This window comes from Sphaeramia orbicularis, chromosome 21, assembly GCF_902148855.1.
Source record: "Sphaeramia orbicularis chromosome 21, fSphaOr1.1, whole genome shotgun sequence".
Taxonomy (NCBI): Eukaryota; Metazoa; Chordata; class Actinopteri; order Kurtiformes; family Apogonidae; genus Sphaeramia; species Sphaeramia orbicularis.
In genome coordinates this window covers 27,523,792-27,550,174 of record NC_043977.1, presented here as the reverse complement: position 1 = coordinate 27,550,174, position 26,383 = coordinate 27,523,792, and the positions used below count along the sequence as shown (strand labels likewise).

At 37.9% G+C, this 26,383-nt stretch overlaps 1 protein-coding gene across 1 annotated transcript in view; it reads right to left on the bottom strand.

The window, feature by feature from the left end:
• The window catches only part of plcl1 (phospholipase C like 1), a 156,639-nt gene that overhangs the window by 34,004 nt on the left and 96,252 nt on the right, over positions 1-26,383 (bottom strand). Inside the window, exons 2-4 of the mRNA XM_030124269.1 lie at positions 4,637-4,711; positions 4,244-4,531; positions 1,519-1,812 (exon numbers count right to left, since the gene is read on the bottom strand). Coding sequence (XP_029980129.1) covers positions 1,519-1,812; positions 4,244-4,531; positions 4,637-4,711 — 657 coding nt within the window. The remainder of the gene's footprint in view (positions 1-1,518; positions 1,813-4,243; positions 4,532-4,636; positions 4,712-26,383) is intronic.

Here is a 26,383-nt window from a genome sequence, read left to right as displayed (position 1 = left end):
AACTCAACCTTTTATCAGGCAAGTGACTGTTTTCAGTAATTTCCACATACATTACAAGACAGTGACAGCAACAGCTACAGTGAGGACAGTGAGGCAACAATCTCAGGTCAAATGTGGGTTACAGGGTCTGTGTTTTTCTTGTATTTTTTTAATTTTTACTTCTAGGATTTTATTTAATTTTTGTCACTTGTGGTCAAGGAACCAAATATGGTAACTTCACTGACCTTGATTTTCTACATCATAAAAAAGTTTGAAAAATGTCAAAAATGAATACATTCTTATTATTGTCTTCCAATAACACACTAAGGTTGACATTTTGAATTTCAGAATATTTCTTTGAGTGCCCTATAAAGGGTTAAAGGTTCAATAAGTGTCATATAGGCATGCTAATGTGCTTACATTCAGTTTGTGCTGGAGAATAGGCCTATTTTGTGCTAGGAAGTGGTTGTTTGTTGATGTTAGCCCCTTCCATTTGTTGCTTGTGTTTGAGGAAGTTGGGAGCGACAGTCAGGATTGTTAATGGGTCTCCTATGCAGAAATCAGTGTACTAGCTGTTATTATTGTAGGTGTACAGGGTGGGGAAGCAAAATTTACATTGAACATTTAGTTGTTTTTTCTCAGCAGGCACTATGTCATGTTTTGAAACCAAACATATATTGATGTCACAATCATACCTAACAGTATTATCTATACCTTTTCAGAAACTTTTGCCCATATGAGTAATCAGGAAAGCAAACGTCAAAGAGTGTGTGATTTGCTGAATCCACTCGTCACACCAAAGGAGATTTCAAAAATAGTTGGAGTGTCCATAAAGACTGTTTAGAATGTAAAGAAGAGAATGACTATGAGCAAAACTATTACGAGAAAGTCTGGAAGATACTATTAAAGAAGAATGGGAGAAGTTGTCACCCGAATATTTGAGGAACACTTGCACAAGTTTCAGGAAGCGTGTGAAGGCAGTTATTGAGAAAGAAGGAGGACACATAGAATAAAAACATTTTCTATTATGTAAATTTTCTTGTGGCAAATAAATTCTCATGACTTTCAATAAACTAATTGGTCATACACTGTCTTTCAATCCCTGCCTCAAAATATTGTAAATTTTGCTTCCCCACCCTGTAGGTAATGGTCAAAACAGTAAATATAGTCAGCTATTGTTAACAAATGACTCCCAACATAAATCTGACTCCAATACAAGGTTCACATGAGCACAAGGCACAGGCAAATCTTAAATATCTTATCATAACATCTCACATTTAGTCAAGATTGGTCCTGTTCTACATGAAGCTGCCTTTTGGTTTGGCTTTTTATTGTCCGACATCCTCCAGAGAAAAATGATAATACCAATATTTAGACGTAAAGTTACTCCTGTTAAGTTCTACTGGGCCAAAATAAAACTATGTCCTATATTTGAGCTTGTTTACATCATTTATTGTAAATAAAAGAAAAGTGTGAGGTTGTAAGCTTTTACATAATTTATCAATGTTTCCAATGTCAGCGTCCCTGCATCCCTCTCACCTTGGCTTCCTTGATGCCAGGGCACAGTTTACAGATGGTAGCGACTGCCACATCCTCTGACACGATGCCGTAGCCGTCCTCGTCCACCTGGGCGAACTCCGCTGCTAGCCACTCACTTCTCATTTTGCTTCCCAGGCTGCCTTCGACTGAGACACCACCTCCTTCACACAGCCCTCCTCCTCCTCCCCCACCTCCACCGGCGCCCCCAATGACTGAGGGGTGGGCCAATAAGTAGCGAAGGCCCGTTACCCAGATGTTAGCCACATCTGCTGACAGTGCAACCAAGTCCAACGACTGCAGAGAGAAACAGACAAAAAGGATTATGGGGCAGACGGACTAGTACACTGATAAGTTATCTCTTTATAGGAACAGTTCATGTAAAATTAAATTTCTTTAAACCAGATGCCTCAGTTCTTTTGACAAAAATTAATCTGGTTGAAAGGCTTAAGGTTAAAAATAAAAATAAATATTGATGTTATGTAAAAATACACTACTCTTTGGTACTTCAATTGCAATTCTAACCCCTTTTTTTAAAAAAAAAAAACATTAATTTCATAGTGGAGCTGTGTTACATCAAAGTAGCCATTCTTTCTCCATGAAGAGAAATAAATTGGTGTCAAATTTATTTGTTAAAAAATAATAATGTTATGGGCTTTGCAGATAAATGGGCAGTATGGTGGCAGAGTGGTTAGCACACCCGTCTGCTGGGTTTGACTCTGAGTCACACCACAGCCTTTCTGTGTTGAGTTTACCCGTTTATCCATCACACGGGTTTCCCCTTGCCCCCCCCAATAAAAATGTATGTATAGGTTAAATCTCTGGTCAGTGTCCTTGACCAAAGTAGTGACGAAGATCTGGAGTTGGTCCCTGAGCCCCTTCAATAGCAGCTCATTGCTTCTGATGTTTGCTAAATGCTAATGCTAATGCTAGGTGCTGTGTGTATGAGAATGAATGAAATGCAGAAACTATATTTCCCTATATGGATAATACAGCAAGTTAACCATTAACCTATAGATAAGTTGTGCCAACATTATTAGTGAAGCTTTAGTCCTGTTTTACAGGAGGTTGGCATTCTCCTCCCTTTCTCAAAAGTCCGGCAACAATCTTCAAATCTTCAATCTTCAAAGTCCAACAGATATTCAAAATCTTTTACTCCTTCAGCTATCACACTATTAAACTCTGACAGCAGTCATTTTAGTCATTTTATATGGGTTTTTTTTAATATTTGCAGAACCAAAAGGGTCTTTAGTCTTTTAGCCTGCAATGGTATTTATTGATTATTTATTGTTGATTATTTAATGCATTTATTCGTATAGCTGCTTCCAATGATCTTGTATTTGTCCACTGATTTATTTAAGTTTGTCACATTGCACTTTGGTTGTGGGCTGATGTCTGTGGTAAGCTGCAAATGAATTGCCCATATGGGATAAATAAAGTTTTCTGAATCTGAATCTTAACAACAACTTCTGAACAACAACAAATGCATCTTTTTCTTTTGCAGGAATTTAGTCACTTTAATACCACCCCTACCCCATGTGCAAAGGCTCCACCAATACCAAACATCGTCTCCCCTGACATTATTTTTGCAAAGGTACTGTAGCTGTGTCCCACATAAATGTGTATGATCAGTTTAAAGAAACACAAAACAGCCAAACAACCCTGGGTGTTTTTTTTTTTTTTTCCCAAGGTGATAGTGGATGGTGCCAGATCCATCTCCAGTGTTGGCAAAAGATTAACAAGGTGTGGAAATTAGTCTGGCAATGCATGACTGGGAACCTTAATACCACTGAGGTGTTCACTTAAATTAAAACTTATATTATTTATTTTTACCTGTACCTACAAGATGTATGTGGCTTGTGGGTCCCAGATTAGGCAGCCCTGGTCTTAACATTATTATTATTAGTTTTAGATTTTTACAATCTAAAACTTTAAAACTCACTGACCTTGTGGAATTCAAAACTATTCAAATAATGTATAAAGCAAAGAATAACTTTCTGCTGGGCAATATTCAAGAAATGTTTTGTGAAAGAGAGGGAGGCTATGATTTACGGGAAAAATTAAATTTAAAGGTTCATATAGTACGCACTACATTAAAAAGTTTCTGTGTCATCATCTGCGGAGTAAAATTGTGGAATATATTGTGTGTGGAGATAAAACAAATATCTAACATAATTCAGTTTAAAAAAGATATAAAGAATTGATTCTTGAGAGGTACAGTATTTAATAATGACAGTGAGAGCTGTTTGTTTATGGATGATGTATTGATAAATATGCTATAATTATTGAAGAAAATTGTTGAATTGTTGAGTCTGTTTGTATGACTGTACTGCCATGAACATGTTGTTGTGTATAATTCAATTACTGCATAATGTATTTGTAGTGATTCGATGCTAAAATTAGGAAAAATGTGTTGTTTGATTGTTGTATTAAGTTAGTGATAAAGGTGTAAAAGCACTTGAGGGGTAGGATTAAATAAGTTTATACTTCTTCCTACTCCTTTCCGACCATGCAAAATTCAGACTTGTATGCACTTGAAGATAGATTCTGTTCATTTAGGTGTTTTTTTGTTTTTGTCTTAATTTGCTTCGTTTTATTTTTAATTTTTTTTCTTTGCATGATCGAAATAAATAAATAAATGGAATAAAAATAAACTGTGTCACATTTTTGACGCGCGACTCGTTGAGAACAACATTACTTCATGAAAACAATTGAGTTCCCATCTTACCTGGTATTCATCCCCATGTATGATAGAGAAGGCTGCTTCTTCAGCCAGGTGCTCAGATAGAGGTCCATTGTGGAGGAATGTTTCTGTGCTCTTTCCAGTGCGGACCTCCCGGATGCTGGAGACATCGAGCCGGGCCCGATCTCCATCCTTCTTGGAGGGCTCCCAGCGTAAGCAGCTCAGGTCAGATTCCAGCGTGTAGAAACGACAGTAAACCCTGGAGTTGGGCCGGATCTTCTTCAGTTCACAACCCCCCTGCATGAAAGCCAAGCAGTCTGCTGCACTGCTCACCTGAGGCAGGAAATCAGCAAGAATGCCATCATTTATATTCAGCAATAATGGCACAACAAAATTAAGTTTTAATTCTTATAATTTGTTTTTGTTGTAGTTATCTACCTTCTTCTCAGAGGGCATGCTGCTGAAGGACACTGTCTTCTTCCTGCCTCCGCCCACCTTCTGCACCGAAGGATCCTGGGAAAAGACAAAGACAGATGGCCCGGGGATCAAATTTAATAAGTGTTCCTCCATACGAACAGTTAATTTCATTTATTGTACAGCCATTAATCATTCCCAATAGAAATTGAACTAAAAATAATATAATAAATAATCAAACATGCTTTTCTCCTCCATTTCTTTTAGTCCTAGTTTGGTTGCATTCATTCCAGTGAAAATATGAAGACACATGTTAAATCGGAGGTATTGCGAACAGTAGCTACTGTGACCCACTGTTATAACTGTAAAATGAGAGAAGAGTGGCATTAAAGAAGTCGGGAGTGAACATAAGGATTTTTGTGGCATCACCTACACAGAAATCAATGAGCAGGTTGTTATCACAGTCATTAACTCAAAACTGAAGTTAACTAATGTAAACAAGTTACTGGCTCCAGTACAACATAAAGTGCATTTCCATCCATCTCCTGTATTTACAACGCCATAACATGAATAAAAAAAGCCCAAGTGGAAACACCAAAAACTGAAAAGTAAACAAAAAATATTGCAAAAAAAAAAAGTGTGTGAAATGGAAAGTCAGCAAATCACTGAAAGGCAAATGTGTATAAATGTAATGGGACTAGATTTAGCAAATAATTGTGTGTCTGCATGTGTGGACCAATAAGAAGACGGCAACAGTCACATGATTTTACATTAGAAACAGAAATATAATATAATCAAATCAAATTTTATTTATATTGCGCAAATCATAACAAAAGTCATCTCATGACACTTGAGCCGGTTGGAACCAGACGCTCAAGCCAATTTACAGAAACCTAACAGAATCCTCCAGGAGCAAACACTTGTGGCTGGTGACAGTGGCGAGAAAACAACTTCCTTTCAACAGGCAGAAACCTTGAGTCAATAATATGGAATATAGCTGTGACATCTTATTTTCATGAAGTGTTAGACAAACACCTGGACAATCAACACTGTGTGGTTCCGATCTATGGTCACTTCAGAGGCTACGACAGCTGTCCACCAGCTGAAAGTCCACAGACCTTACATCCATCAGCTCCTTGTTCAAGACCTCAAGTAGTCTTTGTTGTTGTGTAAAATACTAGATTCAATGGGTAAACTTTTAAACCATACTGATGACGAAGAACCAGCTCCATGTATTCACATAACTGTAGTGGATGGAAACTCACATAAAATTGCATTTCCTTTTGCAGAATTCAGTGGAAATACATCACACATTTGGATAGAAACCCTCTTACACACTATCAAACCTTTAATACAGCTTCAATTTTGTGTGAAGTAACATATTTGCCTTTATAACATATACTTGACATTGGGGACATAATGGGGACAAGATTTACATGCAAACTATATCTTGGTGGATTTAGTTGGTACTTGGAAATGCAGATATGACTCACTTTTGAATCAAGAACATGTTCTTACTATTAATCTGTTAATCACCTCCTTATTTAGCTGGGCCTGTTGGCAACTTTTTTAAAAAAAATGTTCTTGTATATATGAGCTGGAACCTCTAAGGATGCAAAAATACATTTCTTTGGTATGTACAAATGTTTAGTGCACCAATGCACTGGTAAAATGTGAAACATAAACAGCAAATAAAGGATTGTATAATATTCTGGGGAAAGATATGGCTTCACTTTGGATCATTTCCCTTAAAAACCTTTAACTCTTTAAAGCCTAATGTGTCATCGCTGACTTCACTTTTCCCTCCTTATCCATACATTGACATATTTTCTATGGACAGTTCAATCTTTTTTGATATTATGACACAGCTTTTTTTGTAATTAGGCTGTTGATATGTGTCTTTAAATTGGCCCTGGGGATAAATAAAGTGAACTGAATTGAATCTAATTAAATGCAACTCTTTAAAATCTGACGTGTCATCGCTGACACACCCAGCGTATATGCAGTTTGAATGGTTGTAACTGTTTCACTGTTTGTGCAACTGGAAAAATTCCAATGGTTTCTGAAACCTGAAATTTTGCACTTTACAGGTTTTATTGGGTCATTACGGTGATTTCACTCACATTTGTACTAGAAGCCAGAGAAGAAGCCGACTTAGTAGTATTATAACATGCAGTAAATTGTGAAAGATTGCTAGATTTTGACAGATCTGGGAAAAAGTGCTCTGATAAAATGGGCAAAGGGACTCATTCACAGCATATTTTCTGACCTTTTTATAGTCAAAATAAGAGAAAAAAACATTTTAGGCTTAGCTTTAAAAGGTTAACATCATCAAAAAAGAAAAAAGAACTTGTCATCCATCTATATTACTGTCTTCGTCTTAACCTTTTTTGTTTCTGGCAGCATTGTTCACTTTATCTCCATAGTTAAAAGGAAAAAGTACCAATAAACACTGTTTTGAGTCAGGATTTATCCAACCTTCCACTCCTACTTTACCTTTTAATAATCTACAAACCTTAACTTCAGTCCTGAGCATAATTGCACGTCATTCAGGCTTCATATAAAAAAGACCAATGCAGTTACTGTTGCTTTCTACAACAGACAAGCACATTATATTTTAGTTCTGCAAAAACCTCCGCTTCCACCCCCTGGATAACTCCATCTAATGACAGATTGATTGGCAGCTTCATCACTGTTTGGTTGGCAAATGTCAGTGCTAACTTTCAAGTGTGCTGCAGCATGGCGTTTTCACTGGAGGCACGGATAATAGCTCTTCTCTGATTTGTGATTAGCTGTGAATGTGCTGAAATGACAGCAGTAATTACATGTGGTGTTGAGTGCACAGATGACCATTTCCCCGCCAACCAGTCCTTTTCACTTCTACCTACAGCCAGCTGTGAAGGTTTCCAGAACACAAAAGAACACATCCAAACCACCATGAGTCTTCATCATGAGTCTAATGGCAATAATAAAAAAAAAAAGATTTAATTGTATTACACTGATAACATGTTTGAGCTAAAAGCCTTCAGAATGTTCAGAAATAAAATCCAACCACAAAACCACAAAATGACGCTAATGTTCCAAATTTAAAAAAGAAAAAAGGAAAAACATAAAAGATGAAATGGAAAGCTAATAACAAACACCTACAGAACACATTATACTTAACCTCATTCTTTATTTCTTAGCAGACTGAGAGGAATAAAGTGTTTTTGCTCTACCTTATTTTTTATTATCTGTCCTCCTCTACACAAATTACAAAAAAAAAAAAAAAAAATAGTAATAATATTCTGTGTTGAATCTCTACCAGCAACAGGCTGACACCATGAGATGTGCTGAAAATGTGTCCAGATTTTTGAACATCTGTCTTTTCAGCTCTGTGTCTTAATACCCCTATCGCTTTTACCCTTGCATGTTTGCAAACTGAAATGTATTTTTCCTATACCTTGAACAAATGTCATTGATGTCGTGTAAACACCAGCTGTTGGGCATAAAATAGGTCAAAGAGCTACAAATTATATGTAATTGCTGCAGTCAAAGCAGCTTAATAACTGCAGCAGGAATTGTATGAGCTTGTGTGAAACTGAAAATTGCATGTTTGTGTTTGCGTGATCTTTTAAGCTCTCTGAACGAACCCCAATAAAATGTCAAAATCATCCTTATCATCAATTTTATTGATATTCCACCTCTTGTACAGGTTCGTGCAATTCTTTGTTTTGCCTAACAACACGCAGTTATGTTGATATATGTTTACATGCCCTAAAGCACAATGCCACTATGTAGGTGTTTTGAGTGTATTATCTGCGTTATCTTTGCTCTGAATGCTCAAATCATCTGTTATTTGATAAAACACTGCAGTTTGTTGATTGCTGCAAGTTAGACAAAAGCCATATTTTACACAGTGCTTGATTACTGAATGCATTCCCTGCAGATTTGCCAATACTTTGAGTCCATGATAGGAGAGTTGGGCCGCTGCATCAAGTCTTCTCCATCACACCCCAAAGAATCCCAATGAGGTTCAGGTCTGGACTCTGTGGTGGCCAATCCATGTGTGAAAATCATGTCTCATGCTCTCTGATCCATTTGTTCACAAGCCCAATGAATCCTGGCACAGTCCAAGCAATGTGATGTTTCAGAAATGAGAAGCTACTCCCATCATCAGTTAGGATCAAAGAATTTGAGGCTGAAACATATTAATCACTGTAATAACTATGTAATGTAGTGTTTTTCAACCTTGGGGTCGGGACTCCACGTGGGGTGACCAAGAATTCAAATGGGGTCTCCTGAAATTTCTAAAAATAAATAAATAAAATAAAACAAAAGAACTAATGTTCGGTTTAAGATGCTGCAGCTCTTTCATAATTCATAGTTTGAGTTATTGTTTTTTCAGTATTAATTTGCAGCCTTGTAAATCCAAGCTGAACTGACTGTACATATCCTGACCAAGGAAAATAAAATTCTCATTTTGTACAGTAATCTCAACCTGACTTTTCTGGCTCCGTCCATAATAATATACATTCTATAGACTAAATATTGTCTAAAATTAAAGTTCATTTGCAACATAGTACATGATCAAAAACAAATTAATTTTAGGATAAAAAAAAATGTCTTTGTTTTGAATGTCTTGGGTCGCCAGAAATTCGTGATGTCAAAATGGGGCCACAAGCCAAAAAAGGTCGGGAAGCACCGATCTAATGGAAGGATCTGAACTATTTGCTTTGGTTAAAACTAGGTGAGGACTAAGCAAAATAAATAACGACTGAAATGTAAGAAAAAGCTGGGCTAAAGGCATATATATATATTAAAAGAGTTGTACAGTTGCTCCCCCTCCAATACTAACAAACATTGGATATAAGGAAAACCTGTAATCTAGTGTTAATATTATTTTTATATCATGGGCAAAAATGCTTGCTGATTCATAGTTTAACAAGCTGCGATAGCCTGCTGCCTCCAAACAGATCTATGTGAAAACCTCCTGTCGCTCACAGATGAACTATTGTCCACAGAATATGAATAAACCAGGTCTGCACTGTCCAGCGCTTAAATTTGACATGTTGACTTCCTACACACTGACAGCCCACACAAACACACTGCTGAGAAGCTCACAGAAAAGCAATTAAAATCATAAAATAACCTTACAACTGTGACACAACTGGTGAGCCCGTATGCGTCAGTTCTACACGATTTATTGTCTCTTCTTTCAGCACAAGAAAACAAACAGTATTTTAGCTATTGTGTGATATGAGTAATAACTGACGAACTGAGTAAAAGGAAAAATTTTGGCTTTAGATGGTGGGTTTTGCTAAAAATGTGATGAGGATTTTAGCCAAATTGTTAATGAATTGATTAACTGATAATTTGGAGTCCAAGTTTAAAAACTCATTATGACTTTTTTTTTTATTCTTCAAAGAATAAAATGACAAAAGTGTGACATCAAAACTTCCAAATGTCAGTACCTAATTTCACATCACACATCACATAATTGGATGATTGCAACTCAAATACCATACAAAAATAAGATGACAGTGTTATATTCTGTGGGTTGCAGTGATATATGCTTGGCTAATATAAAATCGAGAAAATTGACAACTCTGAGCGTGCAAACTCCACAGACAGTCTTTATCTCCCACAGAGCCTCGTGGAAGAGGTTTATCAAACACCTTAGGCAGCTATCCACTACAAAGGAAACCATGAAGGGTCAATACAGATACAAAGTCTCATTCACACTCCCTGATTAGTTCCTCCTGCACGAGATGCATGTGAATGAGTTTTGGTTCAGAATAAATGGGGTGAGTGTGGAAAGGAGGTGGATGGATCATCACTGGAGCAGAAAGGAGGACAGTGGCTGTCAGCTGCACACCTGGAACATAGAAGTGAGCTAGACTTATTGTTCTTGGCCGTATTATTGAGCTCTACATGATAAAACTATGAATGGAAGTAAAGGTCAAGTAGGAAACGTATTCACTGACAAGAAAGACCACATTCATTATGAAGAAACTACAACCTCTGAAATGTTATGCAAAGGTTTTCAGTGTACTTTCTTTCTCATTTAATTAGGATTCAAAGGTTATGTATGGATGTACACTACATTTACAGACGCAGATGGGTAACAAATATAAGGAAAAGACATACAATACGGTCTCTGGCACACGTACTAAAGGAGGGGACACCAAATATAAATAAAGTATATTCCCTCATTTGGTGTTTTCATGATGATGGTGGAGTGTTGCCTAAGACACTGGTCCAAAATCTCTGTTAGGTGTTCACATGGGTTCAAAAAGCAAGGAAATTTGTCAGTTTAATACATGCATCACAATGTGGACTAGTGGCAGAACTTAACTGGGACTTTGAAGCCTACATAAAATTACAGAGTACTAACGTTGATTAATATCTGTCCGGCCTTGGCTTAACAATAAAGATGTAGAGTTACCTTGTTAAGTTGAAAAATCCTTCTCTTGGACTGAATTGTGGGTGAACATTATTCTAATGTTACTTTTAAGTGGAGATATGGCAGAGGGAAGCCGAGATCAGCAGTGAATGATAAAAATAGCATAGGCTCCCCTAATGAATTCACTTTACATAAAAGGCTTTATCTGCACTCTACAGCAAGAACAAAGAACAGGTAATCGGCTCTGAGTCTGAGTAAAGCAAGGAGAGTAGTCATTACATTATATTAATGTACAGACTATTCTAGTGTGACTTATAAAACCATTGTTTTTTAAGTGGAAAGGTGACTCAGAGGGTAGCACGGTTGGTTCACATAAAAAAATGTTGCAACTTTGCCTCTTAATTATGGGAAGCTCTGATTATTTTAAGGATCTGAATAATTCTGATTCACTCACTGATAGGAATTTGGTTGTACGAGTCACATGAGTCACCGAAATTCCCAATTTTGAGCCTGAATTTCCCAATCACACCCAAAAGGACAAATCTGAATCAGAGGACTCACAGTTTAGAACATCATCTATGTACCCACGGCTGAAGCATTATAGCAGATCTCAAGGATTCAAAAATTTTATTTGCCATTTGTGCATACATATACACAGAGGAACTTTTGTGTGGTCATTCAGGGAGTCAGACAAAAGATATTAGAAAAAACACATAATTCAGTAAAAAAAAAAGTCCATGTACATGAATAAATATATATATATATCTTCCTGTTAGTAAGTGAATCTCAGGTAAGAGAGCCGAGTTGGGATTCACTCAGCTGTCTCTCTCAGCTCACAATTAGATTTGGTTCAATCAGTCCCTTTCCACCCTACAAATAAACTCTTTACTGTAATTTATGGGACTTTTGCCACCCTCTATAAACATATGTGTTGTTATTAGGTTGTAAACGTCGTGAGAACTTTGTGGGTGAAACCGTTTGGAATTTAAATGTGGTAGGACTCAACTTATCAGAGTAAACGAACACAGATCTGTGAGTCGTAAGTTGTTTTAGGGATTTGGGTAAAAGATCCAAGTAGGGATTGACTTGACTTTCTCCAGCTCTAGTTTCCTCCATCACCTAAAACATGCACAGTATGTTAGGTTAATTCTCTTGTCTATTCATTTGACTAAGGTTCTGGCTTAGAATAAATGAAATTAGTCCAGATTCATTTGACTCTTTTAACTAATTAGTATAAAACAGTCATTTAAAGTAATATAGAAAACTGCATCAAAAATGACTCTTTCAGTCATTAACAGGTGAGTCACAGTCAAGTTGAATCATTAGGTCAGTGAATATTCATACCTCTAGTTGAGATCTGATGACTGTGACGGCCGTAGCTTATGATTCGCATCATGTTCATAGTCAATGAACTATTCTGCGACCCTTGTGCCCTGTGGTTAGTCACATTATAATAGTAGAACCATCAAGTTTTTCTTTAATTTTTCACCCTTCTGTATCGCTCAACAGCTGACAGATGGATTTTTGCATAATTTAGAACACATATTCAAATTCCTCATAAGAATATCTCCTTACGACTTAATCCTCTGGCCTTCCCTTCAGCATCACCAGAAGGTTGACATTTATCTTTTTTAGCAATATGTCTGAAGAATTATTTTATAGAACACCATGACATTCACCACATGACATTATGCCTCCAATGTATGCACTTTGAAACTAATGGGCTAGATGAAAATTTAACGTTTAATCAGTGTGTTAAATTGTTATAAGCGTAATAATATTCCCATGAGGCCTTTCTTTCAGAACGAGTTTACATAACCTGCCGTGAGACCATGTCGGAAATCAAATGCACATTGGAGCGTGGGGTGAAACGTAGGTCGTCAAGGAAAGAAGGGGCAGCACTGTTTAAATAGGAGGATAAAACGCATATTTTCAGGCAGTCACGGAGGGGATTGATCATGTGTGGCATTCACATGAAAAGTGGCAGAAATCGTTGTATAAAGAATGAAAAAAAGAGAGCTTAAAGTTCTGAGCCTGGCTATGAATGTCTGAGTGTTAGTTTCAGAAAGTTGGAGACAATGTCAGGGACAAATTGTTGTGCCTGATATGTTCGCCTTGCAGCAAGAACAGCAATAAATTCATGATATTTGGGACTAAAACATCTGAGTGAACTCAAACCATTGGTCCCTGTTTCATGAAACCCAATGTTTTGGAAAAAATTATTTAAAAAAATGGTGAAATCAATACACAACACAGAGATGAGGACATGACAAACACAACAGTGATTACCTCAGAGAGAAGCGAATGAGGCAGAGAGTGGGGGAGGACTGAAAATCATTGCCTCCGCCCATTCACTACACAAATATGTATTGATTTTCAATTCCAATATTCACTCACCCCTAACACCCAGAGAGACAGAGATGGGAAGAGAGGTCAGACTTTCCAATAAAAACCGTTTGGTTGTTTTTCTTCATTCACATAACTGTCCCACAAAATGACTTTTTATTACATTGGTCAGTGAGGAGGCTGGACTGACAAGCTTAGAGAAAGCAGGTCAGCGGGTATTTAGGTGGACGTCCCAGGGCGGGGGGTGATCATGTGTCCATCTCTGAGGTCTGGTTGTGTTAGTGATGCTTTGGGGCAGCACGGCCGTTTGGGGAGCACTGATATTGTCGTGGTTGCTGTTACTAATCCAGTGTGTGCTCATGTGCGTGTGCGCATGTTTCCGCTGTCGCTTTGACATCTTGGTGCATGACAGACGATGCCATCCAGGAAAGTATGGCCTCGTCCTCATAAAGCTTTTAATGCAGTGCTCCGTTTGGCCTAAAAGGGCATCTATCAGTTATAATCCACAGCCTGCTTTAAGCTCCATCTCCCTCTCTCCAGTTTGTTTTACGGCTGTGCTCTCTTCAGCTCAGATTTGATCATTCTCTCCATCACTGCGTTGCTACCAGGGAAAAAAATCTCAGCACAGATGGAGAGATTGCAAAGGGAAATGGGACTGAAAGCTAGAGGGAAAAGAAAAGAAATGCATAAAAAGGTCAAACAAGACACACAAGTTTTAAATGAAAGGATGAGAACAAGGCTTAAAATTTTGAAAAAAAAAAAAAAAAAGATTAAAAAAAGAGTAAATTCAAGAATATAAGAGATGAAAGGATGATTGGGATGCAACAAGTGTAGATGCAGAAAAGCGAAGGGAAAGCACTGAATTGATACGGAACAATAGGTTATTGTATCAAACATGCATGATAGCAGATGAAGTGTCCACGGCAGCTGGCTCTTCACCCAAGCTATTCAATCTGTTCTATAAAAGAGAGCCACAGAAAATAAGTGTGGACACAGAAAAACTCACAAAATACATGGTTCAATTGCTCCTATACAAGCATGATACTGAGACACCATAGAAATAAATAATAACAAAGCCTGATCAGTGGGAAAACCTGCCAGAAGCTGCAGCTATGAGATGATTTTTCTATGTGTGTGTGATTTAAACAACACAACTTCACTGCCAGCTTTCTGATCAGTGAACTCAAAGGATCGCAGAGGCAGCAATTAAACAACTGAGGAACTTTTTCCGTCTTTCAAGAAAGATTTTGTATCCCAGCTGCAGGGATTCGGCCTCATTAGCTGCAGTTTCATGGACAATATATTTGCAACTGATTGAAATCATTCTAGATTAGACATTCCGAATCACATACTTACATGAATACGACATGAAGTGATTTGAGAAGATGTGTATTTACATGCCCCAAAGGATTCAATCAGAATAGAACTTTTTTTTTTAACATGTGCAAAGTAGTTCTGTCTGCTATGAAGTGTGTAATCTGCTGGGAATATAATAGAATTTTTTCCAACTTCTTGGAACAAGAAAAAGAAAGAACTTAATGTTTCAAGCTTTCTGATCACTGAGGCATTCAACAAACCTCAAATCTTCAAAAGTCTCCCAACAAAAAAAAAATTATATCAGCCACCAACCAGTTTTATTTTGCTTCTGCCATATTTCTGTTCCTCCTAGAAACTTGTCACATCATCTAAACATATAGTCAGGAGTATATCACACAAAAAATATATAATCTATTTGAAGGCCTTATTACAAATACTGCAAATCGCCTTTTTGTATTTTAATTCTTTAATTATCTCAATTCAACAACCAGAGCTCAATGTCAAAAAGTAGTTCTTCTTCATTACATGTGCTGTATGTGTATGAATAAAGGACTACTGGGCTGACACCACACTACTAGAATTAAATGAGCAGAAAAAGACTTGGATTAGCATCTTTATTCACATTTAAAGTGTGGACATTAAATTGTACCTGAAAGGGAAGTTTTGTATGATCTGCTTTTCCAAATAAACAAAGAATGAAAAAAAAAAAAGAGCAGAAAAAGATAATTAAATTGTTGATCTCAACTGTCGTGGAATAGAGCGTCAAGGCATTCACATCCCCTTTGGGAATAATGTTGCCGGGTGTTGAACAATGAATGTAACAGGAGTAAAACAAGAAACAATCTGCACACCAGTATAGCTCCTGTATGAGGTTTTATTTCAGCCGTGACCTTTTGAGCACCGTTGCTGTTCTTCAGACTTCTAGAGAAACATACAGAGAAGATAAATACCCATAATTGTTTGGTGTTACCAGTCAGGTAATCAAGCATCTTAATTACAGAAGGAATGAGAAAAAAGTAATATTTACATAATGTGCAAAAAACATGCAATTAGGAAACAATGTCCTAACATATAAAATGTAAGGAAGATCAGGCCTGATTCTCCACTAAATACTGAGTTATCCCTGTTTTTACTGTATATTTGTATTATTGTATCTTAATTGTCAGTTATTTAATTACCAGCTAAATTTTTGGTATTATGAACGGTCAGGTTAAGTTGAATGTTCTTTTTCTAAAACTATTCAGAGATAATTTCAGGAAAATTATCACCTTTCTTAAAGGGGTCATATTCTACTAATCCCACTTTTATTAGTCTTTGTTACATTTATTTGTGTATTTGGACCCTAATAGTTTATAAAGTTTAAATTTGAACCCTCCAGGTGCTGCAAAGCTATTTTCATATTCATTTTGGTAAAAATCGAGTGGATTTCTACAACCTGTTTTAATTCCTGCGTAATTTGTTATGTCTATAACTAGTTACATCACAACATTTGCACATATACGGTCAAGACTTCTGACAAACATTTCTCGAGTACACCTTAATTGTTTATCAGCAGCAGTGGTTGTAGTAAAAAAAAAAACAACCTGAAAATATGTCCAAACCTCGAGCCGATTACCTAAAATGTTCAGTTTTTGGTTGTATTAACGAACACAAGTGGCTGAATGGGACAGAAAGCACGGTCAACAACCCGGAGGGGGTGGAGCCTGAAGTGGCTCATTTGCATTAAAAGGGCCAGCGCTCAAAATGACCTTTCTGGTGTCATTACTCAGAAATAGGGTTGAAGATGGACCTGTGGAGTTGAATTCATGAAGAATTCAAACCCAAGCATAGCATTTACAGTTTATGTAGACCACAGGGAAATGTTCTAAAATGCATAATTCAATTAAACAAAGCAAAATATCACTCCTTTAATAATGCTGGATCAATACTGCTGGCTATTGATGGACTTTAACTTTTACACTGCCCCCTACCACATACACTGACCTTGACCAGCTGCTGCATCACTACACTTTGACTGAACTAAGCTGAGGGACAATGGAACATTAGAGTGGAAATCCATCACACCCATAAACACATTCACACATACATCCATTCATAACTTTGCTGGGTGTGTACTGTGTCTCAATCTTTCCATCCATTGACCAATCTGTTAAACTTTTGCATAATGTTCACACATACCCAGAGCTGCACACACCCGGCAAACACCTGGCAGATGCATAAATCCAGCCCCAATCTCATCCCATGATCTGGCTAATGATCCCTCAGCACATCAGCGGTAGATTACCGCAACAGATTATTGCGCTGCTGCCAACATCCACAGTCCTACAATCACTAATCCACAGCAGAGGACGCTGAGGACCACTGTGTATAACGGTTCACATGATGACAGCCCAGACCAGTGCGCTCACACAGCCCTTCTGGGGTCGGGGCATCCTAAACACAGAAAAGAGGCCTGAAATGGAAAGGACCTCGTCTTGAACAGTCGTTTTGACCTTTTTTGTCAGCAGAAGTTGCAAACTGTCAAGAACACAATCTGCTCAGTGATGAGTGTAATTACTTAGTCATGCAAGTTCATTTGGTAACCATGGAACCAGGACGGGGATTTTCCAAAGTAAAGCGAGGCAACATAAGACAGTTGTGTTGTGGTAGAAGCCTATACTCTGTAATTTGGCAAATAAAATAAGAGTGAATCCATTGTAAACTCGAAAACATTTTCCTCTGCACAACTTAACCCATAAAGACCCAGTGTTAAATTTATGTCCGTTCTCAAATTATTTTTTCTCTCTATTTAACATTTCTTAAGTGATTTATCATGATTTATTATAATATCATCCTATGTATCACTTTTCACTGTAAATCATGTATTTTCCTATATTTAATTTCCTATACTTAACCTCCTGTGACCCAGGAAAGTACAAGTTTTGTCTTTTTTTAATCAAATAATTGCTGATATTGGAAACACAATGATGCAACAGTTTTTTTAGATGCATTTTTTAACATTTTTATGGAATGTCCTTTGCGGTGGACAGTTTTTGTTTTTTTGGTATAAAACTGTGAAACTCTTGTCCACAAACATGGACAGAAAACCCATAGCTGGGTCTTAGGAGGTTAATTTAGATGCTCGTGAAAAAAAATTAGTAAATTCAAAGGTTATTATATCAAAACAGACAAAACAGAAGAAAAAGATCATTGTTCAGTAAAACATATCTTTAACTAAACATAAACCAAGTCTGTCCATCCACTGTTATTGATCAAACTCCATGGGTTTTACTGGTGAATCAGTGTTGTAGAAGACTGTGTTTCCATGTTCAGTACGGAGCCTCTGAACGTCCAAATGGATCATATCTGATGACCATGAAAAGATGACAAACTCTATTTTGCAAAATATTTCACATGTATTGATAGGATTAGTGGATCAACAAGTATTAAACATGTTAGATCAGCAGATGCTTTTGGTCGACAGTGGCTGTTTGGGTCTTTATGGGTTAATAAGTTGCCTTTGTTTCTGCCTGTCTTGTCATTGTTTATCCTGTATGAAGTGTTGTTGCAGTCTAATCTTGCAGTGCTAATAATCAGTTACTGCTTTGCTTTTTCTAACATCAGAGAAGATTAATTTACACACAAGCAGCAGTAATGTGCTTCTACTATAGTGTCAGCTTTCACACAGTTCAATTTCCTCTTGCCCTTATTGTGACCACTCATGCTCCGTGGCAACAGGGATCAACCGATTATCGGACTCGGGGGCTCTGTACTGAACTTCAATACTTTTACAGAATGAACTGCATTGATACGTGTGCAGTGGTTCGTTATGTTTCCTCTCTGTGTGGAATCTGTATGTTATCATTGTGGCGACTTCCCATGGTCTTCAATTTCCTCCCACAGTCCGAAGACAGGGACCTTACAGGGTTAATTGGTGACTCGACATGTGAAATTGTTGTTTGTCTCTATATGTTAGACCTATAATGAACTGGCAACCTCTCCAGGGTGTGCCCCGCCTTCGCCTATTCTCAGCTAGCATGAGCTCCAGACACCCATGGCTCTACAGAGGACTAAATAATTACAGAAAATGACAGTGAGATGATTGGATGTCCTGTGACACTAACTTTCAAAACTGATGTGTTTCATCAGTGCCAGTGCATGCAGCACATACAGCAGCTTTTATAGAGTTTTTATTATTGATATCATGTTAATAGACAACTTCAAATTGAGCTGCAGCAAATAAATAAAAATACCAAGGACCTGCAAAATATAACTAAAGATTTACACCAAAAATTGTATTGTAAATTTCTTTTGGTTAAATTAGAATATTAGTATGTAAAGAAATGGATAAAAAAAAAAAAGGCATCAGTATTGATATTGTTAGCTACATCTGATTATAAAATTGCATTTTGGGGGGAAATTTTTGCTATTTGTTTTGTTACCTCCGCCAAGAGGTATTGTGATCGCTTTGCTTTGTGTGTTTGCGTGCGTGTTTGTTTGTTTGTTAGCAAGATAACTCAAAAAGTTATGGACAGATTTGCATGAAATTTTCAGGAAATGCTGATACTGGCACAAGGAAGAAATTATTAAATTTTGGTGGTGATCGGGGGGGTGGGTGGGTGGGACACAGATCTGTCTTGGCGGAGGTCTGCGTTCTCCGAGTGCTTTTCTTGTTTTGTTTCTTTGTTTTCTCATAAAAGTAATAGCCTGGAAAGATGCGAGAAAATTAACTTACTTTGAGATCTTTTTATTTATAATCCCTCCAATTTAATTTATTTGCACACGATATTGCACACAAATTGCATTCTAATTGCACTGTTTTTACATTACATTTCTTTTCTATTATATAATGTACATAGTCTTGATGTACATATTCTTGAGTGTATTTATTTATTTTTAATCTAGCCGAGAACTACCTGTAAGCAAAATTTCATTATGTGCAGATAATGACAATAAACATTCTTGAATCTTAATGTGAAAACAATATTGTTGAAATATTACTGAACTTGAACAACAAAGCATTGTGTTGTTTTAAAATGTTTCAGCTATTGCGCAGCATTTCTAAACACTGATTACACTGGTCTACAATTTTTTAGAAATGATTTGCTTCAGACATTAAATGTGCTAAATATTACGTATTTTAAGATTTTAAGATTAATTAGAAAATAAATGACAAAAGTGCCAATTTGCTGATGTTTTCAAGGTATATGATTAAGTGTTATTCCACATATATATTGGTTTATGTACATTTATGTAATAGTTTTATAAATCTTCCACTAAATAGAACCTGTAAAGTGAATGTATTCTAATGTGCAGACAGTGTTTTGAAGTAGATCTTGTAGCTCTGAGACAAATATTCCTTTTGAGTCAAACCCATTCTCTCGTTAATTCTTGAGTTTCACATTTTGACCTAAGGCTGTATCTTGGAAAGTTCAGCCAACCAGCATTTTTGACTTGATTTTTCTTTATCAGTGACTCATGTGGTAAAATTTAATTACTTTTATTCTGGAAGCATTTTCCTTGTAGACCAGTGTTATTAGCCCTGTTGATTCCTAATATTCAGGTTTGATCATGACAAAAACATACTGATCACCCCCTGTATGGTAATATTGGATTAACAGCATACAGGTTTTGCTGTAAGGTAAAACAGGATTCCAAATAACAAACTTTTGGGTCACACAGGTGTTATAAATGAACCAAAAGCTGAAACTAGACATATACACAATAGTTGTAGGATGCTGCCAGGCCTTTCGTTATGAGCTAGTGCGTGTGCGTCTATAAGCCTGATTTACCTTATCTCCTGCTAAAATGCACACGAGACATTGTGCACTGATGGAGCTTACTGAAAGATGAGGCGGACAGAATGTGCTGAGAAAGCAGCGGAGTCGGCGTGAAAGAGCAGAAAGAGTGGTAGAGGATAAAAATCTGATAAACACTTTGAGGGAGTCGTGCAAACCAGAATGATTAATTGATATCGGGGACGAGAAGTGTCTGTGTTCTAGTCAGTAGGTGGGAATGCGTGTGCAGATATTACAGCGCAGGCCTCGTCATTATATTTGTGTGAGTCAGTCACTAAAATGTTCTATAACTCTGGTGTCTCTCATATCTTTACAAGGTTTCATCTGATCTGTACTTGGCAGCTTTGTGACAAAATTTACTAAATCCACAAGGTAAAGCCAATCATATAGTCGAACATTGTATAACTCAAATATTGTATTATGTATTAGGTCATTCTCATGAAATAGTCTATACCACAGGTGTCAAACATGCGGCCCATGGGCCAAAACCAGCCCTCCAAAGGGTCCAACCTGGCCTGCGGTATGATTTTATGGAGTGCAAAAATTACACTGAAGACATTAAAGGTGGGGTCTGAGATGTTTTTCTGGAGCATTTGTGACTACATTCCTTAAAATCCCCTTCATACCCCAATTACAAGTAATTAATTAAATGCTCTAACACAAAAATTTTAAAAATCAGTCACCTGTGGAACGGACAGGACTGAAAAAACACCATCCAATCATTTGGAGCGCCCACTCGAAATGATTGAACGGTGATATGTCTATCAAACTCAACTGCCATTCGCCCCTCCCCCCTTCCCCCCTCTGCATGTACCCCTCTTTGCGTTCCCAGAGGAACCACTTGTAAAGGAAGCGAAGCCAGAACCTGGCTATATTAGTTATATTAGGATGGCAAGTTCACTGGCAAACATAAATCACTAGGAAATGTAACGTTAGTCAGATAGGTCTGAACTGGGGCTGTTCTGTAAGAGCGGGGGGGTGTTGTAGGAGACTGAATGAGGTATGCATGGATACGTGAGCTGGAGGCTCAGCCGGGGCCATTGTCGGTGTCGGAGGCTCAGCCCGTGTAGGAGACGGAGCTGTGGCCGGGCCTGGTCCGGACTGCATACAGAGTGGAGCCCAACCCGGGTCCGGAGCAGCAGCCAGTGAAATATTGCTGTGCAGCACTCGTGAACCCTCAGGAACAAGCATTGCGCGTGCCACTACTCTGGAGGCGTGGCTTCGGAGGGAAATCTGAAGAAAGGGGGTTGGACTTTTGAACTGAGTATTTTCAAAATGTAGCTTGCTTGAACCGTTTTTCTAAGATCTCAGACCCCACCTTTAACAGTCAAGGGTGTTGAACTGGTTTTAGCCCAATGTGATCTAAAGTAAAATAATAGTCTAATAACCCTTACAATAAAATGTGAACAATCTGAGAATTAAGTACAATTTTAACAATATTCTGTCTGTTACTAAGTGTTCTGTGGATTTGCAGATCCGATTTGTAAGTTGTGTAAATAAGTTGATATATAATATTGTAGACATTCTTATAGTTACACATTCCAAACTTCAAAATTTCAACAATATTATGTTTGTGTAACATTGTGTGTAATGCACATGTACAAGTGATTAATTGAGGCATAATATTGTTAAAATTTAGCTTATTTTTCTTAAGAAATTAAATTTTTTTCTGATTATTCACATCTTTTTTGTGAAAAGATAGTTTGTAAATGTAAATATTTTCATAATTTAATGTTTTTTATTGCACAAAAAATGAAGAGAAAACTTGGAGTTGTCATTATTTATAGGTTTTTATGCTATTATTTTAATGGTTTGGCCCGCTTGAGATCGAATTGGGCTGAATGTAGCCCCTGAACAAAAATGAGTTTGACACCCCTGCTCTATATGGACAAAAAATATTGATACACATGACACTTCCCATTTCCATTGATTTGAAATACTGTCATGATAAAATTGTACATGTCACTTGTCAATAATTATCACAATAAATGTCAAATCAATATTTATTTTAAGTTTAAACACAGATTTTTCTTGACAAACCAGATGGTGTTGTTCAAAATGATTATTCATAATCAGAACTATTTCAGAAATTTACAGGTAGAACATATAAAACAATTATAATGATGAAACAATTCATCACTGAGTAAAAGTAAGTCAAAATAAACTGAAGCATTTTGTGGGATGAGTCAATGCGTATGTAAATAAAATAAATCCTAAAGATGAAATGAAAATGTTTAGTGCATTCTATAACAATAATATGACATTTTGTCATTATTGCTTTGTAGCCTAGCCCTCTGTTAACAATGGAACAATTGAATTCAATGTGTCCCAATACTTTTGTCCACTTAGTGTAGCAACAAATATTATCATCTAATAAACATAATAATAACATCAGCATCTCAGGTATATATCTGACATTTGTCGATGCCGTCATATTCTGTTTAATAACAACAATATTAAAATGTAATGCAAATAACACTAAGTCCAGACTAAGACCAGATCCATTTTCATGGCAGTGGAGATGAAAAGCACTGCTTGACTCATGCATCATCTACGTCTCTGTCTCTTGTTATTGTTTTGAATGACAGCGAGGATTAAATATTGTGCATTTAAGGGAATTGTAGTGAAATACATTTTAAAAGTAATCCTCCACCGAAGTTAATGTTACGTGCCTGTTTGGTCTGGTTAGAATGAGGTGCATCAGGATGAAAGATTACAGCGTCTCTGCCCCACTGATTCACTGCTGTCTGTGACACAGTGACCATAAATTAAAGTCACTGTGGCATCAGAGGACACACCAAACCTCACCACACGGATGGACAGCTACCTCTCCTTCATGTCTAGACAATCTTGCAGATTCACCTCTTTAACCTCTAAATCTTCTCCCACTCCGAGTCTGTCCTCCGTTCGCTTTTCTCTTTAGTCCCGCTGAATCCCACCAGTGATTGTCCTTCCGACCCTCTGAACGGGCACAACACCCCCACCCCCACCCTTCCTCCACTTTATGACGTTTATCTATGTCTCTTTCTTGATCACCTCTCTTCTTTTCCCCCTGTCCTTTCTTGCCCTTTTCCATTTCTCCCATCCCTACTCAATTCTTTGCCTTTATCGTCCCTTTTCTTTTCTGCCCTTCCGTCTGAGCATTAATGCTATCAAGGGAGGCCTGGAGGGGTCTTTAGGCGATGGCCACAAGGGGCCCTTATCCAAAGCAATGACACACTTCCAAGTCAAGAGGATATTTGTTATGTAACAGCTTAGAGCTTCCCGGCTTCTCTGGTGGGCCTCTGACTCCACTCATATCTACAAATGTGCACACATACACAGATAAACAAACACACACACACACACACTTACTTAAGGAGAGAGGATAGAGGGGAGATTAAACAGGAAGTAAGATCAAGAGAGAAAGGAAGTAGGGGAAGGAGGAATAGAAGGGGAGAAGGAGGGCAAAGAGAAGGCAGGGATATATGAGGAGCAAAAAAAAAAAAAGGGAACATATATGGAAGTGGAGAAAGATTAGAAAAAAACAGTGGAGGAAATTGGTGGAGAAACCCGAACTGAGCCTTATAGGGAAAAAGTAATGCATGGAGGGTGAAAAGAGAGACAGAAAAATAAGAACAGAGAGGAGAGGAAGTAGAACCGAGGTCAGGTATAGAAACAGAGACCCAATCATCTTCCACTTAAAAAAAAAAAAAAAAAAAAAATCGGCTGACATCTGAGTGCTCTATTCCTGCTCTCACTGTGGGAAGGAGACAGGAAAACAAAGATGAGGAGAGAGAGGGAGGGGAGCGGAGACAGTTGGATGGCAGCCCTGTACGCTTCTGAAAAGGAGATGTTTAGTAAATGGCTTGATGAATCTTTCAGAGAAGTGGCGACTCCGCAGAAGGAGAGAGCGAGGAGGCAGGAGAGGGAAAGTGTTTGGAAGAAGTGACTAGAAGGCAATTAGAGTGAGGTAGTGCCTCTAAGGTGGCTTATCCTGAGATACGATCAATCTGAGCGACATGTGTGCACGTCTGTGATGAATGAGTGAATGTGCGGATTTGTGTAGATATGTATAAATGACCATGAGTGTGTTTTTTGTGTGTTTGCTTTGAAGAAACCGTGGAAATGTCAGTAGAATGCTCCTGAGCAGACAGTCATATCAGACGAGGCCGACACTGGACCAGACAGCAGTTATGCAACCCTATGCAAAAAGCAGTGCACCCACAGACATGACAGGGCACTGGGATGTCTGACTGGGTATGTTAGTGTACACACAAGCACCTTATATGCACACCACTCTGCCATTATACTTCCATTTTCAATAGGATTTCAGCCGCTGCCTAGCAACCCCAGGTGAAGGACACTAGCAGGGATAATGAAAATGTAATAGTCAGTGTTTTGTTTTGTTTCGTTTTTTTAACCTGAACAAACATAGGGAGGGGAGGGGAGGGGAGGGGAGGAGAGGAGAGGAGAGGAGAGGAGAGGAGAGGAGAAACGAGGAGAGGAGAGGAGAGGAGAAACGAGGAGAGGAGAGGAGAAACGAGGAGAGGAGAGGAGAAACGAGGAGAGGAGAGGAGAAACAAGGAGAGGAGAGGAGAGGAGAGGAGAGGAGAGGAGAGGAGAGGAGAGGAGAGGAGAGGAGAGGAGAAACGAGGAGAGGAGAGGAGAGGAGAGGAGAGGAGAGGAGAGGAGAGGAGAGGAGAGGAGAGGAGAGGAGAGGAGAAACGAGGAGAGAAGAGGAGAGGAGAAACGAGGAGAGGAGAGGAGAGAAACGAGGAGAGGAGAGGAGAAACGAGGAGAGGAGAGGAGAAACGAGGAGAGGAGAGGAGAAGAAACGAGGAGAGGAGAGGAGAGGAGAGGAGAGGAGAGGAGAGGAGAGGAGAGGAGAGGAGAGGAGAGGAGAGGAGAGGAGAGGAGAAACGAGGAGAGGAGAAACGAGGAGAGGAGAAACGAGGAGAGGAGAAACGAGGAGAGGAGAAACGAGGAGAGGAGAGGAGAAACGAGGAGAGGAGAGGAGAAATGAGGAGAGGAGAGGAGAAACGAGGAGAGGAGAAACGAGGAGAGGAGAAACGAGGAGAGGAGAAACGGGAGAGGAGAAAGGGGAGAGGAGAGGAGATGGTGTCACTGCCATTTCCTGTGCAAATTAAAGACATTGAAAGGATTTCATCAAAGTAAAAAGTTTTGTCTATTTGTTTCTTTTTTATTTTTTCCTCCAGTATCTGACTGCCCATTGGCACATCTTAAGTACACTGGATTGCACTGTTTTATGTGAACTATGTTGTTTTACGTTGGGTGTAAAGATGGAAATTAGCCTCGGCTATAATCCTGGCACATATAATGTTTATTAATATGTACTGTCCCTTTGAAAAAATAAACTTCAGACTTCTAATTTTAGTGATCTTGACCACAATAAATACAATGCAATGCATAAGGAAATATCTGAGCTTTTAAAGTCAATAAAAGGAAGCCCCATATGGATTACAGTCATCCTTATACATACTTCCTCATCTCATGGCTATGCATTTTATAAGCTTGTTTTATCTTTTATCTCATGTATTGATCATTGTAATGCACACCGACTGACAAAAAAGCTGGTATTGAATCTCAAAAAGCTCAACTTGAAATGGTTACAACTAAAATAGGTGGTAATTAAAACAGTTTTTCATACTAGGCTAAGAACAGGAAAAAAGTATGCCGTTTATTATTTTCACTCCTTATCCTCACTATCAGACAAAAACAGAAATTTCCCACACAGAAGTGCCGCCATGTTTGGTTATACATGGTTTGATTAGTTGTTGTTTTTTTTCTTTTACTGTGTGACTTTGGTGTTTTAGTTTCATTTTGGACAAAAAATAAATGTTCAAAATGCCCATTCTAGAAGCTGGTGTTTGTTAAGAAAGTCTGGTGGTTTTGAAGACAGTGATATAATGGTTTCAGTTCCCTGTTGTAAAATGTGGTTTCATA